Source organism: Lepisma saccharinum, chromosome 1 (genome assembly GCF_977018435.1).
Source record: "Lepisma saccharinum chromosome 1, izLepSacc3.1, whole genome shotgun sequence".
Classification (NCBI taxonomy): domain Eukaryota; kingdom Metazoa; phylum Arthropoda; class Insecta; order Zygentoma; family Lepismatidae; genus Lepisma; species Lepisma saccharinum.
This window is the reverse complement of record NC_139229.1, coordinates 36,042,966-36,069,014: the sequence shown is the minus strand read 5'-3', so window position 1 is coordinate 36,069,014 and position 26,049 is coordinate 36,042,966. Positions and strand designations below refer to the sequence as shown.

Here is a 26,049-nt window from a genome sequence, read left to right as displayed (position 1 = left end):
AATAATCAGCCTTGCTGATCTAAACATCACCGTTCTGCGTTTCATTCTTTTTCAGTTTATGAAAAAATGTCACCTAAAGGGCTGATCCAGGTAAATTGTGTGATTTGATTTTTATAAGTCGTTCTCTTATTTGCCATAAGAAGCAAACATTCGATGATATAATAATTAGGAAATAAGGCTTCTTGAAACTGTGAGAAATGAATGTATCCTGAATTATTGTTGGATTATAGTTTTTTTTTTTTTTTTTATCTAGTATGAGAATTAAGGTTGGAAAGACAAAATATAAGGGACACATAAGTGTGCATCCTTACCTGAGTAAATTAATCTGTTAATTAAATACCTGATGAATACAAGAAAGAGAATATTTTCTAAAAATATATGCTTAGTTACTTTAATGCTTGGTTGTGATATTACTCAAGGTGGCTTTCAGTATGATACAGGAGTTGAAATTATTGTTTGAAGATTTTTCGTAGTTTATTTGTTTTGGAGATTCACTTTTTATTATAACATAAGGACCAAGGCTTGTCAGCATGTAATCAGATTCTCAATTTAGATTTGAATTTAGTGGTTGTGCATTATTTGGATGAATCTCACTCGAAACTGTAAATCTAGTACAGATTAAGCTATCTGTGCTTAACATTAATGCAAGCAAATAAAGAGATAGTGGGGACTAGCTAAAAGAAATAAAAATTCTGTATATTTTGTCAATAACAATTCTCTGGATGTGTTGAACTGAAGAGAAGAACTTCTTTTCTGTGAAATACAGCGTAAAATTCTTGATTCATTGTATTGTCAAGTGATTATCATAACCCAAAGCATTACAGCGATAACATCCTGACATTTCTTTTCTTTTAATTATCCAGAACAAGAAGATCACCTGAGGCATGATGATGAAGGGGATGATCAAGATGATGATATTTGTCCAATGTACCTGGATTCCCGACCCGGCGTGTATAGAGTAGCGCAGCCTGATCCCATGATTGACACTTCGAGGGTGGAGGAAATTCCTGCGAAAGAGCCTAAGTTCCATGCAATGCCATTGAAATCTGCTCTGAAGAAGAAAGGCAGTGGCCCCGGCACTCCTCAGCAGACGCCTACTCAGGAAAGCAGGCCATTGACAATCCAGCAAGAGCAGACGTCTTTCAAGTAGGTATTTCTGATATGTGAGGAAATGGTGGTTGGGTATCAAACATGTTATTTTCCTCCTTATTTTCCACCTCACATGGAATCTGAGCATGTAAATTCAAACTGCAGATTGTTAATTCTCTTCATAATCATAACAGATGGTCTATCTTCATGTGTAGAAGCATGTTAGAATTCCCGAAAACCTGGAAATTTTAGGGAAATCAACTTATGAGTAGAAAAAGTCAGGGAAATCAACTTACAAGTGGAAAAAGTCAGGGATATCAACTTACAAGTGGAAAAGTCAGGGAAATCAATTTACAAATGGAAAAGGCCAGGGAAATAAACCTACGAGTGAAAAATGTCAGGGAAATCAACTTACGAGTGAAAAATGTCAGGGAAATCAACCTAAGAGTGAAAAATGTCAGGGAAATCAACCTACGAGTGACATATGTCAGGGAAATCAACCTACGAGTGACATATGTCAGGGAAATCAACCTACGAGTGACATATGTCAGGGAAATCAACCTACGAGTGACATATGTCAGGGAAATCAACCTACGAGTGACATATGTCAGGGAAATCAACCTACGAGTGACATATGTCAGGGAAATCAACCTACGAGTGACATATGTCAGGGAAATCAACCTACGAGTGACATATGTCAGGGAAATCAACCTACGAGTGACATATGTCAGGGAAATCAACCTACGAGTGAAAAATGTCAGGGAAATCGACCTACGAGTGGAAAATGTCAGGGAAATCGACCTACGAGTGGAAAATGTCAGGGAAATGAACCTACGAGTGGGAAAAGTTGGGAAAATCAACCTACGAGTGGGAAAAGTCGGGAAAATCAACCTACGAGTGGGAAAAGTCAGGGAAATCAACCTACATGTGGAAAAGTTGGGGAAATTTTAAAATAAGTTTTTGCTGGTTCAGCTTCTTCAATTTAATCACTCAGCTTCATTGTCACAATTAACCAGTGCCGTGCATTCAATGTAAGTTACCGAAGCACTGCTTTGGTATTCAATTCGAATTTTGCATAATTCCCAGGATAATTAGATTCCCCACCCGAAAGTGTCAAGAGGCATTTTTGCAGGGCCCGTGAAAGACAAAACTGCCGCAAAGCATTTGGTGTTTTTATCAAGGCAAGCCTGCCCCTTGATGTAACTATTGTTTATTTAAAAATTATATATTCAGTGCTTCGGCTATCTAAGTGGTCACCGCATGCTACTGCAATTAGCCATAGTGGCATTAAATAACAAGTCTGGAAATGTAGAGGAAAAGGTTGTCACATGGAACTCCACTTTGTTTTTGAGCTATTTTGTCTGAACTGTAATCTAAATTGTCAAGTTTCTGGTACATTGAGTTACCTTATTCTATTGGCTACCTATTCCTAATTTGAATGTACTATATTCTACTTACAGGTTAATCTGTATAAAAATTTTCAAGGAAAGTACAAGTAGATTTTAGGTCTTTAACCTATTTTTTCCTGTGCAGGTCAATAAGAAATAAGTTATGTTAGCGTTCCATTAAAAAACAAAACAACTGATGAAGTTTTATAGTGCCTAAAATAACCTATTTTGCTTGTTAGTACCTATTTTAGGTTTATGTGCCTAAATCAAACCTTTTTTTAGGTCTTTATATATATTTTAAGGTTTATCAGGATTCTTGTATCACACAAGAGGTATTTGCTCGGTATCATGATATCTTTAAAATACAAAGTGAAATGTCTGGTGCCACTGTTACCTGCACAGTCAAAACTCTAAGGTACAAATTTCTGATCCGTGTAGTCTCGCTCACTTTCGTGGAAGTAATGTTTCAACATTCAAATTTTCACCACTGACTGTTTTTGTTTGAAGGTCATTGTCAGGAAGGAAGATGATCCTCACGGATGAGAGGTGGAATTTGACTGTGGATAACATGAAAAAGATTGTTATGTATTGAGGGTGGCCTGATAATCAAGTATAATATCCAGTTTTCAAGGCGAACTTTCCAAAAATTCAAGGGTACAAGCAGATGTTTTCTCTATTTCAACCTTACATGTTACTGCCTCTCACCATCCACACGTATACACATGCATTAAAAATGTAAAGAGTCCATGTGATTCTAATGTATCCAATTCTAATTCTACAGGGTAGGATTCAAAAGTAATGAGCGTTCGTTCAAAAAGACATATTTATTGAGCTGATCGGTACAACTGACTAATAGTCTTCAAAATAGGCACCTCCTGCATCAATGCACTTCTGTAGGTGGCTTTTCCATGACTCAAAGGCGTCCCCGAAATCCTGTTCTGGGATGGCTGCAAGGGCTGCCTTGACATTTGCTTTGATGTCCTCGATGGAGTCGAAACGTTTTCCTTTCAGCACTGATTTTAATCGTGGAAGCAAGAAGAAGTCAGGAGGTGACAAGTCCGGACTGTAGGGAGGCTGGGGTACCACAGGAACGTTGACTCGGACCAGGTAGTCCTTGACGATGAAGGCGGTGTGGCTGGGGGCGTTATCGTGGTGAAGCTTCCAGTTGTCCTTGATGTCTCTTCGCTTGCGCGCGATGCTTCTTTTCAGGACTTCCTGGTAGTATAGTAAGCAGCGTTCACGGTCTGTTCGGGCGGGACAAACTCGTAGTGGACGATCCCCGTCCCTCCGAAAAAGGTGATGAGCATGGTCTTCGTTTTCAATTTGCTCATCCGTGCTTTCTTGGGACGGGATGAGTTTGAGGTGTGCCAGTCAGCGCTTTGTCGTTTTGTTTCTGGATCGTACGAAAAGTCCACGTTTCGTCACCGCTTATCACTGTTTCGAGAATGGCAGATCACCTTCGCACAATTGCAGCAGTTCTTCGCATCGGAGCACTCAGTTCTGTTTCTGTTCTGCAGTCAAAACTCGCAGCACAAGTTTCGCGCAGATGTTCCACATGTGCAAGTCCTTGGTAACAATGCGCTGCACCGTTGTCTCCGATAAGTTCAGGGCTTCAGCTACTTGGTAGCAACTTAAACACCGGTCCGTGTTAAAAAAATCACGCACTCGCTGCACATTCACGTCAGTTCAGGCCGACGACGGTCATCCAGACCGGGCTTCGTCAGTCACCTCTTCCCGGAGACTTGCCCAACCGGACGCAAAATTTGATCGCGTAGCGTTGCTCTAACGAACTTTCCATATCGCCGTGTCACGCACCACCGTATAGGGGCTACTGTTAAGGCCGATGCTACCGCTCCGAAAGCTGGGAGCCAACTGACATGCGTTGCGCTGCGAAGCCAACACCCACCACCATCGTTCATGTCAAGCGGAGTGCGCTGCAGGGTGCGCACACGTCAGTATAAAGTGAGGCTCATTACTTATGAATCCTACCCTGTATTCAATTAAACAGTGTATTTCTCCTCACACCGATGATGCTATGAAATTAGCGAAAATTTTGAATTTTTCTACTGTCCGGTGAGTGTTTCCTTTTACCTTCTTTGATTTTTACTTAGCCCTTTTGGCCCTCCTTGCTTTTATCCATTCTATTATATATATATATATATATATATATATATATATATATATATATATATATATATATATAAAATATTTAATATAAGGTGTGGAGTTTACATTTGCCATTTCACACACTCAGAATCAAAATACATTTACAAACACAAGTCACAAATGTTACAATATACGAAAAAATTTTATGTGTAATATGTGTAAATTCAACAGGATTTGGATTAATAAAAGTTGCAATTTTTATCATCAATGGAGAAAAATTCACGCAGAATTCCAGGAATTCCCAGTGAGTAACCACTCTCATATTGTGCAGCAATTTATCCGTACATAATTGATTCTTCATATCATCAAGATCATCAAGTATCTTTTGCTAACAGCACAATACAATAATTTGTTGATATTATTAAAAATACAATACAATAATTTGTTGATAATATTGAAAATGATGTATAATGATGTTAGAAAATTAATATTTGGTTGATATGTATAACTATCAAAATTTCTTACTGATCTTTTGATATTTTGTTTTAACTATTGTGCCTAATCAGTATTTTTCAGGAATTTTGAACCATTTTAAGTTTTTAGAACCTCCTTCAGGATTTTTGGAGCCTAATTTAAATTTTTAGGGCCTATTTTAGGATTTTTAGAACCTATTTTATTAACCTAAGAGCACACTTTTTAGGACCTAAAAAATCAGAGGTCTAATCATTACACAATAGGTGCTGGTAATATGGACCCCACCTTCTATTTTGTGAAGTAGAGTTTATAGAAAATTTTTAAGAATTCAAGTATTTTCTATTTAATGAAAAAATTAAGCATTACAAATGTTACAAGTGTTTATTGCATACAGTAGCTGATTACTTTAAAAGAAAATAATACACCAAAGTAAAATTTATATATATTTTGAATTTTGAAATCTATCCACAAAAGTCATACACACATACATTCATGTCAGCACCTTTCTTGTAATTCATGGAAAACCTGGAAAAGTAGAGGAATTTGTTTACCCAAAATGAGAACCTTTAGAACCTTGTCTGTTCTCAATACTCTCTGAAATAGTGTTGTGAAAAAAATCTAATTTTATTTACTTTTGTCAGACTTGATATTTTCATTTCAGTGTAATAACTCCAATTTTACCTCATCTAAAAAAAAAGTGCTAAAGGTGCATAATATTTAGAGGAAATTATCGCTAGCACCTGTACAAAAATTAGATACAACCTTTTTATCACTATAAATAAGCTTTCTGTAAATTTTTATGCAAGTAAAAGTTAATTCATAATTGGGAAAAGAGAGACGCGGTCGTATGTAAATACGGAGAAACTAGTACTCACTTTATCCGCGAAACTGTTTTTTTCTTCTTCATTCTATTAATTTCAGTGGCCACTGCCACCATCCTCGTTGGAACTTGCTGTACTGTTGCTTCGCAACAGTTTCGCAGATAAAGTGAGTACTAGTTTCTCTGTATTTAAAAGTTAATGATTGTAAACAATATAATTAAACAAAAGCACACTTGAACACATTTTGTACTGAAGTTACATTTTTCAAATTTTGCATATCCAGACATTTTTTTATAAGTATGCTGTTTAATGCATAACTGTGTTTATAGAATAATTTTTCATCTTTGATGTATGAAAATATGCATACTGGCACTGTGAGATGCTGTTCCCATGTCCCCTTGTGATGTTATTCCTACAGGAATTATTAAATATAACTATATTTGCAGTGGATATATAATTTTCACATATTTGAAATCAAAATGTAACGAGCCAGCTGATTTTTAGCCTGAGTTCCTGAAAGAAAGTTATAGCATTGGAAATTACCACAATTTCCGCAAAATATTATTTTTAAAAAGTTTACTTTTGCCCACGTCGCTCCTAATTTAATAGTGTGGAATAATGAAGTTGAGCCGGCTCGCATGGTTGAATGGTTAGCACATCGTGCTACGATGCCAGCGGTCCCGGGTTTGAATGCTGGCCTGGGCATGAATGTTTGTGAGTGTCCATTCATCACTCATGCTCATCTTTGCAAATTAGCCAAAAGTGGCACAAAAGCAAAGTAAAATGAAGCAAATCAATCAATCAATCACTAATGAAGTTGTATCATTTTTTTAAGTAAGCTATACAATTAGAGAAGGTATTTTTAAGAATAGAGCTTGGAAAAATTGGGGCATATCTTTTTGTCAAAATAAATGGGAGCATAGTTACATGCTACCATATAATCAAAAGTTAATAACAAATGTACCATCTTTGATACTCAGGGATGATGCCAAAGATTAGAGAACTAGCTTTTCTCGTAATTTACCTGACACATACAGGTTGTCCCAAAATTGTATACACACTTTAAGTAAGTTTAATGACAATGCATATAATCAAAAATCTAAGATTTGTGATCTAAAATAGATGGATGTACAGAGTGGTGCAAAAAAAGGTAACTGGAATTAGTACATGTTTTAGAATTTTGGTTACCTTTTTTGCACCACCCTGTACATTTTGTTATGTAGGTGTTCAAAGTGGTGGCCATTCTGGTTCAGGCACAAATGCTAATATTGAGTTCTTGTTTTAAGTCTACTTTAAACATAGAAAGGCTAATCGGGACTACAGTTTAAAGTGTGATCCGAGAAACTATGTGCCTCCATTGGAAATCAAACTCAGCACCCCTCACAAGGCGATGATGTTTATTTTACTGCTAATATGAAGGAATTAAATTACTGACTTCATAAATTATGTTATTTGGGTGCACTCTTTCAATGGTTTTGCTGGTTTTGTGCCATAAATATCATCTTAAATGTGTCATCATAAAAAAAGTCAGTGGTGAATGGAGGGCATAGTCAGTGCTACCTCTTCACTCAATCCATTCGGTAAAGACATTTTTATTACATAGGCCTTCAATATACAGATAGGTTCTCAATTATTTTGGTGAAGTTAAACTTCTGCAATGGCATGATTGACTCATGCAACATGCTTTCAATATTCAATGAGCATTGAAGTGTTGCATACATTATCTCTCACTTTCAGTTTCAACTTAGCAGAAAGTTTTTCCCTCTCAAATTTAGTCTAAATTCAGTCATTACTTCAAACCAGTTGCATCCCAAAATAATAAAAAATTAGAGTTGTGAACTGTAAAAGTGTGTGCACTTTTTTGGGATACACTGTATCAGCTTACTCTTATAAAGGCAGTTACTGAATTAATGAATAATAATTAATTGAAATGTGAAGTTAATATAGGACAGTATGAGAATTAAAATTTGTCATAATTTTTAGCTTTCTGCTGTATTTTGTAAGTTGTTGTAACATATGTAATGTATTGAAGACTAAAATGGCATTAATTCCCTGTATAAAGTAGTTGTTCATCTGTACAAGCTAGAGTAGTCACAGTGTTTCTTTGTAAGCTAAATATAAAAGTGCAGTATTAAAACCTAAGCCAATTTGTTTTTTCAAATTGTGCATGTTTATTAATAACAATTGTCTGTATTAACATTTCTTTCTTTTGCTTGCTAGACGGCCTCCTTTAAGGCCAAGGATAAGAATAAGGTAATAGCCAGAAACTTACATTCATTTTGTAATGATAATTATAACTACTTGCATGTTCTGCCTTTTTGCCAGTGCTTCTGAGGACATTAGTACTTAGGTTTTTACAGCGTGCTTTGTTGAAGAGGTTTAATGCTATGAAGCAGGGCTAGAGTTAACCCTGAGTGCTTTGGTTTTGACAAATTTCTTTTGTTCATGTGTTAACATAAAACATGGAGCCATAAAAATTAGCATTAGCCATCCTTGATAAAAAATTATTTTCATACCTTATTTTTCTCCTGTTAGAAAACTAAAACTGTTGGGTTGCAAAATATGAGGATAAGTCAGTAAGTAGTTCACAAATGTTTATGAAAAATGTACTAAGTGAGATACTAACTTAAAACCGTAAAAACTTAATTTATATTTTGAACATAACGTCCATCAACATTGATATACTTATCCCATCACTCTATCAGCTCCCTAAAACCCACTGCATAAAAGTCTTTGGGCTGCTGTCCCAGCCACAGTCGCACCTCACGTTCAACATCTTCATTATCCATGAAACATTTGACGGTTGTTGCGATAATTTATTGAGCCAGTTGTACACTACCTTACGCGACAAACATTTCTCATCATAAGCAGGAAACATATCCATTGCAGGATGTTCTTCTGCCCACAAAAATCAGACAACAGCACGCTGCTCTTCTAACGTTCATTCTTCGAGCAAAATTGCCATTTTTAAACTTAGCTGCCCATGCGTGCATCAGATATCTAGCGATTGCTAAATGAATATCAACTAGCTGAATTGTGCTGCCACCTAATTACATCTTTCAAAACTACTCACTACTACGAGGGCAAATCGAAAAGTCTTTGCGCCTATTTTTTTTTTCAGCCGAAATATTAGTGTGAGTAAGAAACAGAGATATGCATTCAATGCAATAGGTTTTTCTTGGAATAGCCCAGCATTAACTCTTGGCTGCTCCACGGCATGGCGCTGCTGTCAGTTTGCAAAGATGGCTGTAGTACTCAACACATCCACATTGTATGAGTAGCGAATTGTTATTTGTTTTCTATGGAGCAAGGGATGAACACCCATTGAGATCCATAGGGAAATGCTGCCAACATATGGGGACAAGTGTCTTGCTTTGAGATGTGTGCGGTGGTGGTGTTGCGAGTTCAAAAATGGCCAAGAAGACTTTCATGACAATCAACGTCCTCACTCACAATGGAAAACATTGTCCACGTGGCAAACAGCACCATCGACAGACTTCAGTCATTCAAATGGGAGATTCTGGAGCATGCACCATATAGTCCAGACCTCGCCCCCAATGATTTTCACGTGTTCGCTCCACTGAAGAAGTTCCTGGCAGGACAGAGGTTCATTTGCGACGACGAAGCAAAGACCACTGTCCGGCGGTGGCTCCACGATCAACCGGCCAAATTCTACAACAGCGGCGTCTCCAAACTAGTGGTGCAATGGAACAAATGCCTGAACCGCTGTGGTAATTATGTGAAAAAATAGTGCAAGGTACATAGAACAATTCCTATATTTTGATTTCCCTGCATGTTTATTATTTCGGCTGAAAAAAAAAATAGGCAAAAAGATTTTTACTGACTTTCCCTTGTAATTATATTTGATATTTCCAACCTCTACAGCTGTGGACTCATTATCTGATGGAATTGTTACTTAGATGTGTGACAATCTGCATTATATGAAACAATGAAACTACAGAAATGGTCATTTCATATGTATGTGATATTGACAATATGTATCCTTTTTCATTAAAATAAAGGTCAGTTCTCTGTTTTTACACTACTATTGTTTGTAGTTTCTATGCTTACTGTACATTTAATAGGATTAGTTGTTAGTGGCATAGTTTGAGTCAGGGGAGTAGAGAGAACTGTCAGTGTGATATCTGGTAGTATCTAACCTAACCTTGTGCTACAAACTGCTTGGAGTTTTTTGGACATTGCCATATTTGCAAGTGCCAAAGAAGGCAGTCACTTTAATTGTTTAGTACCACTATGTATCACAAGTAACTTGTAGTTAAATTTTCATTTTTCTAATCGGTGGTTTGGCTAGACATTTGGCCTGTCCCAATAGTCATTTTTATTTAAATATTTTTTCCATGATGATATTTCATTAATTTACTGGAATCAAGTACTAACTTTATCTGTGAAACTATTTATCAGTGGGTCTATTAATTTGCGACTACTGCCACCATCCACTTGGGAATGTATGTTGTCAAGTGAGAATTCAGCAGCACCTGGCAGAAGCTAAGAAAGCTCATTCCACAACCAGTCTTGCAAAGCACATGAAACCGTACTAAGTGAAAAAGTAAAGACTGGGTAGCTCACACTACAATCAACACAAAAATTAAAGAAATTCATGCCATTATACATTTCCATATAACATTGATAGGCACATCATATCTTCCCACTGGATCCCTCTAAAAGAGTGCCAGGGCACCTAAGCCAATGTTGTTACTGACCTATGAACCTTAAACCACACAAAAAAATTGCTGTGTCACTGACTAATTTGTCCTACTTGTAGCCACGTCACAGTGCATTTTCCAGCATGTGTATAGTATACATTGTCACTACAAAATATTTTCCATATTTCATCAATTCTTTTAGGTCACATAAGTACTTCTCCCTGACATCTATGGGAGCATGTGGATACTATATTTGACCTCATATTCTCAAACTTGCCGGCCTTCTTTTGTTGCATTGGTTAACAATTGGAAATGTTATTACTTTTATCCACATGAACAATTGTTGATCATAATGCTTCTGTATCAAGAATATTTGCATGCTCATTTAGTGAGTGTAGCTTAATGACTTTTCTTGTGTTTTACTGTAACTTTTGGTCTTATTTTGTATATTTATGTAATCTCCTTCAAGTATTTATGTTTAGTGTGGTATGAACTAATTCTTAATCACAACATGATAATTGTCTTTACTTTTTGTCAAGTAATACCCCCAGTGATACATTTTTAATAGCTAGTCTTTACCTTATACATATTGAAGTTTGGTAAATGTCATTAACAACAATGTTCTTTTTTTCTTTCCGTTCAGTGCTCGACAAATTAAGTTTGGAATTCCTCTCCCATGCACGTTGGAGAACAAGGAAAATGCAAGGCCATATATTATTAGAGAAGACACGGACAGTGACTCGATGGATGGACCAGTTTTGTACAGGGATGACGACGATGGAATTGACGAGCAAAGTAAGTATCGATGTATTTGGACGACTCCGACGCATCTCTTATCACAATTTTGTACAAAAATTTCCAAAAGAGAAATTTAATGAAAATCTTATTTCCAATAATTTGTTTTTCTCTCTCTCTTTCTCTCTGAACACGGATGGATCATCCTTTTTGATTCAACTTTTCGTTTGGTGAGAATGTTTGCATCACAGATTGAAATTCTTCTGTGCTTTGGGCTGTCTCCCTCTTTACAGAAATGTCAACTGCATGGTGGTGCTATGGTGGCGGAAATCGTAAAATATTTATTCCTCTCTGAACAACCCAAATGGGTAATTGTGGAACAGTTTGTACATATTCCATGTATGGAACATATTGATAAAGTGTGCATAAGTAGGGAAAACTAATGTTTAATAATATATTAACATTTACCACATGAAAATTATTTTAAATTTTACAATAATTGTTAAGTAAGAGAATATTTCATACAGGCCTAACCAGGATAACCAATTCGACCTCTGTTCCTTATTGCTGTTTCATACAATAAGTATATTTAGTTTCATGCATGAATACACACACACACACACATGCTTGCAATCATACACATGTGTGCATGCACACACAGCACATGTTAATGTTACAGCATGTCTATAGTAATTATTTCATCCATACGTAAACACCTTGTAGAATCTTCCGCCAAATGGATAATTAGATTTTTAGATTATTTCTAAACGTATATTTGATATAAGTGCACTGTTACACTTGTCCAAAATGCTAATGTGAAAGGATCAGGTAATGTCAATGATAAAAGATATGTTTATATTTGCAGGTCGTTTGGCTGCAAAAATTGCAAGGAAAGATAGTTTAGCACTGAAACTGGCCCTTAGGCCAGACCGGCAGGAGTTGATAGACAGGAACATCATCAGGATCCAGAGTGAGAAGGAGAGGCAGGAAACCAAAGAAGCTGTTGGTGCCAGATTGATACGGTATGTCCCAGCATTCCATGGAGTAATAATTTATAGTAATGGTAAATTATTGCCAAAAGTAGGGGGGGGGGGATGAACTATAGTCTTTTTGCTCTCCACTAAAAATACTATTTTAAATGAAAGCACTATTCATATAAAAAGGTATACATTAAATTTCATATTAATGTATCCCTTTTTATATATGAATGGTATATATTGTGCTTTCATTTAAAATAATATTTTTAGTGGAGTGCAAAAATAAACTACAGTGTTTTTTTGGGGAATAATCTTGCCATTCGTTTTGATGAAATCTTCCTTGCAACACCTTACTGCATTCCGTAGCTTGCTACCACTTGTACCTGGCTTCGCCATTTCACTGATACTCAATACTGTCGTCACTGTCACACAGTTAAAACTGTTCTAAAAACTTCACAATAAAAGCCTAAATCTAGCCGTTAAATTCACTTTCAACCCAACAATGCTTTTGTTGATGCTTGAGCCCAGATTGCATTGTTTCAACAATCGCTGCAACATACTCCCAACACTCATGTAGGGAAGGTAAGGTAGAAGGTGCTTGTTCTTTCTTTCCTGTAAACTGCACCAAATAGACAATTGTTGAATGTTTTGTTCAGGGAAAAAACAGTCGTACAAGATATTTGATATCTTGTCAATAAAGGGATGAAGGAAGATTTTTTTTTTTTTAGAAAGGGGGAAAAATGGAATGTCAAAGGCTGAAAAACTAGTCAATAAAGGGACCAGAAAGGAAATAAATGGGAAAGAAAAAGGAAAGTCAAAACCATATAATCTTGTTGGTGGAAGATAATTATCAACTCTGTTGTTATTTATTTCATGATGTGTGTTGAAAATTAAAAAAGGACTTCCCTTTAAAATCCGGTCTCTAGTGATTACATGCTCATAACTGTCTACTTATATTATTGTGGAGAACGAGGTTACTCTATTCCTTTGTAATACTCGGGCAGAGTATAGCATATGTTACCAAATTTCTCACAATTTTCTCAATTTTCTCATGCTGTCAGTGGAATCTTTTTCCCGTATATCACTGAGGAACCACCTAAAGGCCTGCACTATATCATTGGTTGTCTTGTAGTCACATCCTCATAGAGGATCTCGTAGCTTCCAAAACAAGTGATAGTCGCAAGAACTCATGTCCAGAATATAAGGGGGTTGCTATAGCATATCTCAACCCCACCGCTGATGCAGTTCCCCTACTGTTTCTAACGAATAGCTGGACGAAGGTGATTCTCCAGAAAGTTACTGTAATACTCCCAGTTCGCGGTAACACCCTACGGCACTGTGTGACAAAGTAGAATGACTTCGTAGTCGTAGGCAACAAGATAAGTAAAATTAAGTTGGAATTGAATTACCCCTCAAGTTTGGATATTTCACAATCTGCAAGTGCTGTACAATACTTTTGCAACATTTGAATACCATGGCAATTATATAAAAAAATGTAATTTACATTTAATTTGCACCAGTATTTTGTGGAAGAAAATATAATTTCATTAAATAACTATTTTAATATTCTGATTATATATGAATACTAAATGTGCCTTCATGGCTCGGTGCTGTATGAATGGGAAACTTTATCTTTTACCTTATGAATACTTCAGTACTTTAAAGTAAAGTGGATACAGTAATGTGGTCAAGTGGCAGTTGAATACATATGTAGTAAACAATTTATAAGTTTCATGAACAACTTTATAATAATGTTGTTTGTGTTCAAGCAGCAGTACTGTTGGGAGTTTGTATCAGTCCAAAGTGGTATCAGCTTGGCTGCATTTGTCTAGTCAGTAGGGCATCTGACTGCCACCCAGGAGACGTGTGTTTGATTCTCGGGATTGGCGATCTACGGTTGGAATTTTTCCTGAGTTTTTCATGCAAAAAGTGGCACTGGGTTTACCCAAGCTCAAATAAATGGGTGGGGTTAAAAATGGCTAAAACATGGTGCTGATCACATCATCTCCTAAAATGGGATCAAAAATGGGTAGGGCCCTACATCCACCCTCCCCACATGTGTGCCTTCATGACACAGTGCAATGTGCACAAGGAATTTTACATTATTTATTAATAAATTGGTAAGAAAAATGACTCTCCATACAAGCGAATTAAATTTATTTTCTTATTTTTTCAGGCGGCTTAGTATGCGACCTACGCAAGAAGAGTTGGAAGAAAGAAACATTCTAAAAAGTAAGTTGGAATACATTATTTTTTGTAATAAAAATACAAGTTACAAGTTCCATCACTGGGATTGACTAGAAGACTAGATTTAACTTCCATTCATGAAGTTTGGTGTTCCCACGTTGCGAATTTGAGATGGAGATGGTAGTTTGTCACTGCTTTGTTAATTCCCGGGCAGTGGTAGTTCCATTTTCTTACTGCTGTGCTTTCCGCTGGCATCTGTGGCAGTGACTGACAGGGTGGGTTGTCTGTTGCATTGTGTTACTTAGTGAAAAGTTGTCTGTGTTCATTGGGTGGGTGGAAGAGGGTTGGACTGGCAGGCTGCATTTTTTTTCTTCTTGTGGTCTGGAATTTTTTAAAGAACAGGATACCACGTTGACAAATTTACAATGTGGAAACACCGAACTTCACATATGAAATATTAAAACCACGTTTACCGCATCCATAATGAATAGATTTAACTTGTTTCAATCGGCTTGAATTCATTTTTCAGCTTGTAATTGAAAATGCTATAAATTGAACATCAAGTATTGATGTACAGAGTGATTCATAGATAGAACCAAATTCAAAGTTTTTAAGGTATACACTGTGAGTGAATGTGTAGAAGTTAATGAAATGTTCAGGACACTTCTAGAAAAATATTGTACATTCTGGGTTGACTGTTTCAGTCATACCTTCTGGCATCAGGGACTGATGTTTCCCAATTTTGTTGAAGATACTCGTGGGTTTCTTTGCCAGATTGTGCAAATTTATGTTGAGGGTTGAACAGATGATGCAATTGGTATGCACAGATGCACATAATATGCAATGTTCTGATATGGTACAGCCAATGACAAAGATAATAGTATGCAAATTGTCCATCACTATTTTCTTTCTTTTGTATCCTATTTCCTGTGTTGTTTAATGAATGGAATTCTGTTGATGTGAAGCAAATATTGTTCTCTGCTTATTGACGTTTTTATTTCAATTCATGGTCATCACATGGTGGATAACAGGCTGAATGTAAATGGAGATTGATAATTCACCTACTATTTATTACTTTTGCTGTTGGGTGTACCATGCTACTATCTTCCCTGTTAGCACTGTAAGTACTCATAATGTACAGTGGAGGAACTCAACAGTGGTAAGAATTTGATAGTCAGTAACTGAATTTTTCGGCCTCGTTCTGTAAGGATCACCAGTTAAGTTAACAATGGGATATTGGTTTTGGTTTGATTTGAGTTTTAAGTCCTCTTTTATGCAATAAGGCTAATCTGGACTGGACCTACAGTTGAAAGTGGGATCCGAAGCACTATGTGCCTCTTAACAATGGGATATATTGATCATTATTGGCCAATACGGGCATAATAATTTATCAGTAAACGTAAGTTACCAATAATTTTGTAGAGCTCGTATTTCCATAAAGAACTGTACCTGTCTACACAATTCTTTCAATCTGCTATTTGTAATGAGGATGGATATAATTTGTCTCTCCTGGTTTTATAAAGTTAATCTGTAAATGCAGCTTTTTTTGTAAGGCGTAATCCATTTCATTTACCCAATTACATGCATTCATTACAGGCAAATGAACTATTTGCATTCATCCTGCAATGTTTTCAATTTAATATATATATAATCTGTAGAATATTGGTATTCATAATTTTTACGTCAGTACTTTAGTGGTATTGATTTATGGTAGAACCTAATTATAGTGCTAATTAAATTCAATATTAAGGCCAATAACAAGGCCTCCTTGGTAAAGTTGTTACCTTTTAATCAAGGGGTCTTGGGTTCAATTCCTGGTAGAGACACATAGCACTGTGGTTCAAGATCACACTTTGAACTGCAGGTCAAGTCCCGATTAGTCCATCTGAGAATAACTTAAAACTAGTTATGGACATATTACATATAAATTACAAATAACTTATTGAACAGTTTCAACAAAGGTTTTTTTTTTTTTTAAGTTTATACAATGTTATAGCAAAAATAGTATTGTTTTTCCTTGCAATTATTATGTTACGTGCTCTCCACAAGATATGTTGACAGAGCTGATGTTCCTGCTCTCTGACAAGGACATTGCAGCATATTTTGAAGAAAAAAAATAGCTCATTTGAGACCTCGATCAATACCATTGATCTCTTGGTAAAGAAAGAAAAAATAATTTCCTTGTCATTGGGTACGGATTCACCAAACTTGTGCTGTGAAAGTACATTGATGTATGAATCGAATGTTGCAACAGTTGGTTCATTCAGTTCTCTAATTGTGTGTATTGTATATTCTTCTAGAACAAAGTCCAGCGGAAGAAAAGAAGCAGAAGGAGGAGAAGAAGAAAATGCTGCTAAGGAAACTCAGCTTCAGGCCAACAGTCGAAGAGCTTAAAGAGAAAAAGGTAACATATGCTTCCAGTTAGTTAACCAAAGGTTAATAATGTTGAGTTAGAACTAATAAAAATGACTACGTTTACTTGTAGCAACTTAACTTTTTCAGTACTCAATATTTCACATGTATTTTCCAAGAATATAAAGAGAATCCTCAATCTGCAAAAAATTGAATGTCTGGCACTTCAGCCTTAGCAACCAGGGCCTTTTCTTTTAATGCCTGTAGAAGTATGTGCTGCTTAACCCTCTGTTAGGCCCCAGTGTCCCCCATTGATATTCATTGTGATATTGCTGCACTGTGAACTATGTGGCCCATAGGTGCTTTTGTAGCTAATGTTCTTCCTTTGTCTTTGTTTGAAGCTCAGCTGTGTTGTTCTGTTGAATTCTAAGCCATGCAGTATTATAAAGTTAACTTCAGTCGTGCCTAAGTATGTACCAATAAAAATATCAAAGCGTAGAAAAACAGAGCAGATTTAGATGTTATATGCAAGTGGGCTAGTAAGGAAGGGGAGGACACATAGATGTGTTTAGTGATGAAAGTGAACATGTGACCAACACCAACAGTGAACATGACACTGCTTTATAGTTACATATTTAGGCACATGGGGGACAACTGTATCCCTAAGTATGCGAGTTATGCTAACTTTATAATATTACATCACTTTGAAAGTGCAGCAGGAACGTGCAGCTGATCTTACAAGGAAGACAAAAGAAGAATGTTCAGCACGGATGCACAGTATGACTCACCTTGTATTTTGTACCTTAACCCCTTCCCTGTGTAATTTTCTGACAAAATGCTTTCCCGCTCTGTGTAATTTTTTTTCTGAGTTTGCGTAGTAATATTTTTAAGTAGCTACTGCTTCAGCACAATTCATCCAAGTATCATGGTACCATGCACATGTGTACATCAAGTATGAGGAAGGGGAAATTGGGGATAATTCGGGAAAAAAATCTCTTTTGGTAACTTTGGGGCCCTCTTGACCAGCCCTGGATATAGGTACCTGATTATAATCTACCTTGAAAAATACTATGGTCTATACCAGGGGTTTCCAACTGGCGGCCCGCGGGCCGCATGCGGCCCGCGATGTCTATTATTGCGGCCCGCGAAGCCAGTTTGCAAAATACATTAATTTTATGGAGTTTCTAACAGATATCACAGGTCATCTGAACGAACTGAACTTGAAACTGCAGGGAAGAAACCAGCTGGTGTCAGATTTAATGGGAAACATAAATGGGTTTCGTAATAAACTGAAGATTTTCAACGTTAATTTGGAGAGGAATAACCTGGTCCATTTTCCAAGCTGTCGGTGGCTAGCAGAAGATGAAGTAACATTGGAATTTTCTGAATTCAGTGAAAATATTAAAGAAATAATGGATGAGTGTGATTCCAGATTTAAAGATTTTGAAGAACTTAAAAGCAGCATCCAGCTATTTAGCAATCCTCTTGGCGTTAAAATCGAAGAAGCTTCTTTCCAACTTGAATTGTGTGATTTGCAAGGCGATGTGTTCCTTCAAACTAGGCAAGAAAAGGGGCCAGAGTTTTTCAAATACCTTCAAAGGGACGCTTTCCAAACCTACGTAGTTTTGGGCAAAGAATGACATCGATGTTCGGCAGCACATACACGTGTGAAAGTGTTTTTTCTTAAATGAAGTTCATTAAGAACCGCTACAGAAATCGACTGGTAGATTCTTCACTGCTACACCTTCTGAGACTTTCAAAAACAGAAATTGAAGTGGACATTCCAACTTTAAGAAAAGAAGCAGATCCGCCTCAATTTTCATATTGAACACTTACTATGAAGGATTCTTATTTGTATGGTGTGTTCTTCTTTTCTTTGAATTCATCCATAAGTATTGGGTTTTTGTGAAATAAATTCTAATTATACAATTTTGATTTGTGATTGCATTGTTTTTATCGCCTCATTTTAGAAATTTAGGTCATGCGAAAGTACTACATTTTCAGTTTAGTACTTACAATTTTTGTAATTTTTAATCCCCCCTCCCCCCCCCCCCCCAAAAAAAATGCGGCCCGCCAATCAACTGCTGGATATAATTTTGCCCCTCGGACCTTTTGAAGTTGGAAACCACTGGTCTATATGTAATGTGTCCGCCAAGTTTCATTGCAATATCTTCAATAGGTATGAGGGGACAAAAAATTCCCAATCGTGTTTGACAATACTATTAGATACCAGTGGCGGCGATTGGGTTCCAGAACCGGGGGGCAAGGTGCGAAAACTGGGAGGCAAACACTATATAATTCCCTTTGTAGATAATATTTAGCATAGTGTGGGAGCAAAGGTGTCAAGAAGTTGAGGGGCAACTGCCCCCCCTCTAATTGCTGCACTTTGTCAGCAACAGTTTATTCCTCTGAACTTCTTATTCTTCTTTTTCTTCTTTGTCGGCACTGAAAATCGTGACTAAATAGGTTGTTTCTTCAATAGCAAAACACATGATCCACCAACAAAAAACTTATTATTCCGTTCAACACAAGTTACTTCAGTCAGAGATGTTTGCGGGCGTAATATTATGCCAAACACAGGGAAGGGGTTAAAGATAGTTAAAAGGTTGGGTGACAGATGTATCCCACGTGCCTAAGTATGTTACAGAAAATGACATGCCTAATGCAGGGCTATTATGCAACTCTTTACTGCAGAGGTTTTTTCGTTTTGTTTTGAGAATCTGCTGCTCAGATATTGAAGTCTCATTTCCACCGAGCACCATTAGAAGAAATTGCAAATTTTACACAAAAATTTGTCCTCAGCAAGTCACTATAACCCCCACAGTTATCCAAAGTGAATTTAAAATTGCAAGATGTGTGATTGTTATGAATCTAGAATAGTTCAAAGTTTCATTGTATGACAGTAAACACAGTTTGCTGTCATATTTGAATGTTTTCAAGTAATAAATAAGTATATTTCTGAAGGAATCATTAATTTGGAAATTTTGTAGTTTTATTTTAGGCTAAAATTCTCAAATTACAATTAATGTTTTAACTAATTTTATACACCTTGGCAAATATGGCTGCCATGACATTTGTTTCTGTATTGCAAGATGTTTGAAATTATGAATAAAATGTTTTTTTTATCTGATATATCAAATGTTCCTATGTTATAGTGTAATATAGGAAGATATTAATTGTCTAAAACTAGTAAAACATGATGTGTACTGACATTGGTGGCGATTAGGGGAGGGCATGGTGTGCACCCCACTTTTGCCCCACACTATGCTAAACGTTATCTACCAAGAGAAAGTAAACTGTCCTTGCCCCTCCCCCCTCGAAGTTTTGGAACCCAATATAAAATCAATTCACTGTGTATTCAGTTTTTTCACTTAAGTATGCTATTCCTCTGTTAATTTTCTGCCAGTTTTTGTTATAGACTTGGATTTTGAAATGGGCTGAAACTTTCAATGTCAACTTATCCTATTCCTTTAGATTATTCGCTTCAATGACTACATAGAAGTTACACAAGCCCACGATTACGACAGGCGTGCCGACAAGCCATGGACACGACTAACCCCTAAAGACAAAGCTGCCATCAGGAAGGAACTCAACGAGTTCAAGAGCTCTGAGATGGAAGTGCACCAGGAAAGCCGGCACCTTACAAGGTAAGATTTCTGCAAAGTTGTATTTCTGGGTCCAAAGTAGTCTACAGTGGTTCCTGCCAAAGAATGAACTTGCAAATTCTTTTTTGTCTTTTCTGTCGAGTGCCAGGGAGGGTCACATGAACTGCTGAACCAATCGGCTTTGTCCAGTTTCTGTGGTAAGGGAAAATTCTTGTGGTATTCTGTGTTGCCAAATTTTTCGTTTCGAATTGTTCTCAAAACAGGTGTCACCCACAACAAGGTCAAACAGGGCAAAGCTTAATGGTTGCCGCAGTGCAGCAAATGAATGAGTCTCCCATTCCCTGCCTCTCTCTGGACAAAAATCAGGCATGTAGCAACCCCTTGAACTGGAGGTGGATAGTCTGGGTTTCCTCAAGTCTGTTCTTTGGCTGGGCGGGCTTTAGTGGTCTTGGTGCTGATTGTTATGTGTCAACTCTATACTATCTTTTAGTTTTTTGTGCGAATCTAGATTATTGTAATTGGTTCACATGCATGGTGTTACATGTAGTCAACCTGAGCATGATATACAGGGTGCATCAGCAATCCGTACAAAAACAGTGTATTAAACTAAGCGTTTATTTGTCAAAAATTTTCACTTACCGAAGGGATCCTTCCCGAGTCTTGTTATTTGATGTAACCCCCTTTCACTTTGATCACTGCCTCAATTCTCTGCTTGAAGCATGAGTATGCCCTCTTTAACTGCTCTCAGTCCCAACCCACGAATGCTGCCTCAAAAGCAGTCTGGGAGATGCCACGTTGGGATACCTGGACATGTTAGTAACGCTTTCAAAAATGCTCCACACGTAATAGTCCAGAGGTTTAAAGGGAAGAGTGACAGTTTCGCATCGGGTGTTCATTTATTTCAGTATCATCGGAATAGGCACTGCTACTAAAAATGACCACCGGACTACATAAGGAAGTACGAATTTCTCTCCAAGTTGCAAGTGGAAGCGGTTTTTTAACTCTATTATTAAACTAGACATGATGTTTGAAAAATATGATGAATAAATATTTTCAGAATCCCATTCTTTCCTTGTGGAGAAAAAACTGCAACAACTTCAAGTTATGGCTAATCAAATGGGAGTTTCAGACTTTTTCGATGACAAATAAAATCTTCAACATGTACTCTTTCCATTCATGTTTTTTTTCTATGCCATTGGACGTTTGATATTTCCAAGATAACAAGTAAAATAATACTCCCATTAGTGTAATGCTAAGTTTTCTCCCCCTCCTACGACCAGCGCACAAACCTTTCAGCAGAAAAAGGCAGTGGGGGAAGAGCAGTTTAGGGTCTTTTCACTGAAACTGCTCCTTCTGGCCTTAAATTTAACTATTTGGAGGCCAGAATTCCTTGGACCAAAACATGTCCACATTGTCAGAGAGCAGTTTTGTACTAAATATGACCTTGCAGTGCGAAGGCCTTCAATAACCACCTCTCTTCAATTGTATTCCTCACTTGATCTTACTAACTTGGGCATTTTAATGTTCTGCACATCTTACACATGTCTGGTCATAGCCTTAGTGGTTCTATAAAAACTGGTAGTTGTGCAGCCATGGACGCTTCTAGGTTGTAACATTTTCATTGATTTCCGATAGATAGAATGTTTGTATCTCGGAAGTGTTAGTAACTGTACAATGAGGCATGTACTAATTCATGTAAAAAATGAAATTTCAGTAAAGCAAGCAGTGGACATTAGGGAAATATGTCGTTAACAATAATAATAATGACTTATTCTCCCTCAGAAACAAAGGCAGATTTGTTTGTTTATATTTGTTCGGACATTGAATGATATCTTCCAAAGCAAGAGGTTCAATTCACATATTACTTTTTCTCCTGGTTCTTAAAAGTCCAGGAACGCATAAATTCTAATGGCTTCTATTGGATTCCGTAACAGGACAGGAATTTTTTTTATCGCACAATTGAAATTCTGTCCAAGTTGCATAGTTTCATTTCAAAACTGAACTTGGACTGTATTTAAATTGACCTGGAAAAAAGTGTTCCTGCACCAAATTGAAATACGAGCACTTTTAAGATAAAAAGGTTTTTTATGGTACAAAACCTATTTAAGCTTGATGATTTTCTCTCCCGAACCGGAATTGAATTTATTTGCAGTTCCTGGAATTGTAACAACCCTACTTGCATGGACATTGGTGGAAAAATTTCCACCTGAAATTCTTACCCTGGGAATCAAACCTGGATCTCCTGGACGACAGTCAGATACCCTCCCTACTGGACATGTATACACTTGTATACAAGAGTATTATTATTATTATTAATAAAAAGAAAAAGTTCCAAGATGCAACAGGTGGAGTATATTAAGAATTGTTTACATCGAAACCTGATTGTTTTGCTACAACATATTATTTTTTTTTTTTCCAGATTTCATAGGCCATGACAAATGCGAGATTTAGGATGTGAAACCAAGATAAGTGAGAAAACTGTAAGTGCTGCCGCAATATTGCACACGGACAGCGGGTGTTCGTTGCAGGGCCATTTGTGGTGCAGACAGTGAGGCAGGAAGGGAAGTACGGCAGCTCCTTTGGCTCCTTCCGTGGCATCCTGTTTCGGCTGCTGTACCTGCATATTCAAGAGGGTAGAGAGAGCGAGTGCAGATATGTGATTTTTTTAAAAAAGAAAAACTGCATGCAGAGTTGATTACTCAACAAAATAGTGAATAGTTTTGTGAAAAAGTGTTATTTTCTCTGTAAATAAGATGAAATGCACCCATTATAAACTGTGGTGATAATTTATGTAGTGCATTTTTGGCACGAAAAAAGTGAGTTTTATGTCGAACTAAATGGCTTTGCTCAAAGTTTTTTGTGAAAGGCTTTGAATATGCAACATACTACAAGGAATGAAAAATAATTTTTTAAAAAGTGCATCATGTTGTTAAATGAACTCTATACACACTGTCCATTATACAGGTTATTTTCAGGTAGTGAAAATTTTAACAATGGCCATACTGAGTTATCAGCAGGGAGGATGTGTGTTTTACAAGAGCTGTGAGCAATTTCCGCTCGGGGTTTCTTCAAAGAAGACTTGAAAAAAAAAATACAAGTCCATGTGGCCTGAGGTCATTCTTATACTTTTTTAATTGATATTTTTCTGCTATTGTACATAATTAATTGTAATACATGAACAAGACAAAATGAAATGCTGTATGCATCTTTTGAAACTGTTAAGTAGTATCAAAATGGTACTTTTTACTATTTTATGCATTGATAGAAGACTTACGTTACACGTCTGGGTAACTTATTGTCATCCATTTTATTTGGATGGGTATTAATTAATTTTTAAGCAATCATTGGACGATAAAATGGAACATTCAGAGGGTCAGTTGCACTACCAAAGTTAAGGATATTCATTGATGCCAAACAGTATTTTTCCACAGTAAATGGACCTAGGGCTTCATACGATGCTATTCTCACTGTAACCAAATAAATTATGCTGTCTGTTTCCATCGCGGTAATTTCAAAGTCCTAATTATTTTATAAGAAAAATGATTGTGAAAAAAATAGTATCAATAAGCAGTGTTTTTAATGGCTGTACAAAATTGAATTTGTTGTTCTTTCAATACTGACAATCTAAACATTGTTTACAAGCATATAATATAAATGAAATGCAATTTTTTTGGCTGTTCCAATACACAACCTCCTTTGTAGAAATGTGATGTACAAAGCAAAGTATTACCATAGTTCACATATCGCATGAACTTTGGTCTTGTCGACAGAAATGAAGTTAATACAAGAACTGTTCAGTATCCAAATAACAGAAGCGATGGTTTAGATATTATACATAAATTCCAGGTGCACTGGTTGCATCTATATCTTGTTTAGTTTGTATTTATAATACATTGTACATACTTGCAGAGGAACTTTACATACCACTTGAAATGCCTAGAGCATTGTATCTATATATAGATATGTATATACATATGCAGACACTATGTAGATATGCATATATATACATAAACACACTTGTGTGTGCTTGTGTGTGTGTATGTATATCTAATTTTTACCTGTTTTAATAATAAGAACAAATGTCTTCCAAGTTTGAGTGATTGTCATTTTTTCTTAGCATTTCCACCCCACTAGTTGCTTTTGCAAGAAATTCCCTTTTAATCATTTCGTAACACAACAGAAAGGAATCTTTTTCGCACAATATAAACCGTGGGAGTGAACTGGAAAACAAGATAGAATTATTTTCCAAGGACAAACTAAAAGTTGTTATATATCTATATATACATAGGTCTGTAAATATAATTGCCTTGCTATACCATCATATTGTCACTGAAGGTATGTAAAAAGAAGAAAGAACTTTCTTGCATATGGTACAGTTGTTACCATTTGGGAGATATCAAATTACAATAGATCTCAACTAGACAATTAACACTTTGTAAATGAACTGTCTTGTATCCATTTGCCATAAATTTCTAATTAATGCATCAAAAAATTACTTTTAGATTCCCAACAAATCGAAAATACATTTTTTTTTTTTTAAGGTTTCTAAGAAATGTGTTTAGAATTAAGGTAATTTATTTCTGGTACATTGTCTTTTAAACAACTTAAATATATTTTTATGATTGATATAAAGTCAGTTGTATAAATTGGGGGGAAAGTGACAAGTGTACACTTCTGAGACACACTTTTTTTTAAATAAAGATTCAGTTATGTGAAAATCCTCAGTATGAATTAGTTTAACAGGAATAAATAGATTATATCAATTGATTTTTTTTTTACAATTCTTTCCTTTGTTGGTGGTAAAATCTTTCCTCAGTTGAATAAAATTACAGTAAATCTGAACACTAGAAATCATATGTATTTATAATATGCAAAGTTAGTTCCAGTGTTCTTGGCTTATAATGACCACAGCAATGTGTGTGTTTCGAGATTTCATGTATTTTTGAACATTCGACACTAACAAAAAAAAAAGTTCTCATTTATTCTTCATGGTAATAATTCCATATCTACTGTGTCACCATTTTTTGTTTAGATTTGAAACTTCTCAAAGGGAAAATGAAAAGCACTATAATATTTCAAACAGTATTCTTTAGTTTTTTATATTATTAAAGCCATGATTCTCCCCCCCCTCTTTTTCATTATTCTTTCTGTACATTAGGGTGGATTGAATATTGTACTTTTGAAGTTTATCAAAATTGAAAACAATTTAGTGCATGAAAGTTGTGTTTAAATGCATGCATATTTGGTTCATACTATGTTAAGTGGTGGGCTATAAGCATAAAAATATTCCAAACTATTTGTCATTTGCCTTTCTACAATTATGGACCAGTTTTTTGAATGTCCAGTTAATCTTTCTGTTAACTATCTGCCAGTTGGAGCCACTCTTAACCAGCACTGGGTTTTGCGATGTGAAAGTAAGCAGCAGTTAAATAATCTTCACTTTGCACTTCAAAATAGTGTGTTGGCAATGAAGCACAGAAATATAGAGAATCGATCTGTGTGCCATCTCTAAGCATAGTTTCAAACTGCATCGATTGCCACACAAACTACAAGTGCTGCTCTTGAAAGCCCATTTTTGAATTGGAAATGATTGAAACAATGACTGCACATCCATTTGTATGAGTAGGAAATAAATTTAACAAAAGTAAGCA

The 26,049-nt window shown here is 36.2% G+C and overlaps 1 protein-coding gene across 10 annotated transcripts in view; it reads left to right on the top strand.

Annotated features, from left to right (window-relative positions):
- Nucleotides 1-25,161, top strand: part of LOC145994569 (phosphatase and actin regulator 2) — a 535,503-nt gene extending 510,342 nt beyond the window's left edge. For 8 of the 10 annotated variants that reach the window (XM_083130659.1, XM_083130687.1, XM_083130631.1 and 5 more), the window contains 8 exons: nucleotides 864-1,146; nucleotides 8,099-8,131; nucleotides 11,186-11,337; nucleotides 12,125-12,299; nucleotides 14,431-14,486; nucleotides 16,742-16,845; nucleotides 20,268-20,440; nucleotides 22,818-25,161. In XM_083130659.1, the coding sequence (XP_082986785.1) occupies nucleotides 864-1,146; nucleotides 8,099-8,131; nucleotides 11,186-11,337; nucleotides 12,125-12,299; nucleotides 14,431-14,486; nucleotides 16,742-16,845; nucleotides 20,268-20,440; nucleotides 22,818-22,833 (992 nt within the window). In that variant the 3' untranslated portion in view covers nucleotides 22,834-25,161. The remainder of the gene's footprint in view (nucleotides 1-863; nucleotides 1,147-8,098; nucleotides 8,132-11,185; nucleotides 11,338-12,124; nucleotides 12,300-14,430; nucleotides 14,487-16,741; nucleotides 16,846-20,267; nucleotides 20,441-22,817) is intronic. The other 2 variants (XM_083130632.1, XM_083130633.1) reach the window with 2 other exon arrangements.
- Nucleotides 25,162-26,049: the final 888 nt, after the last annotated feature.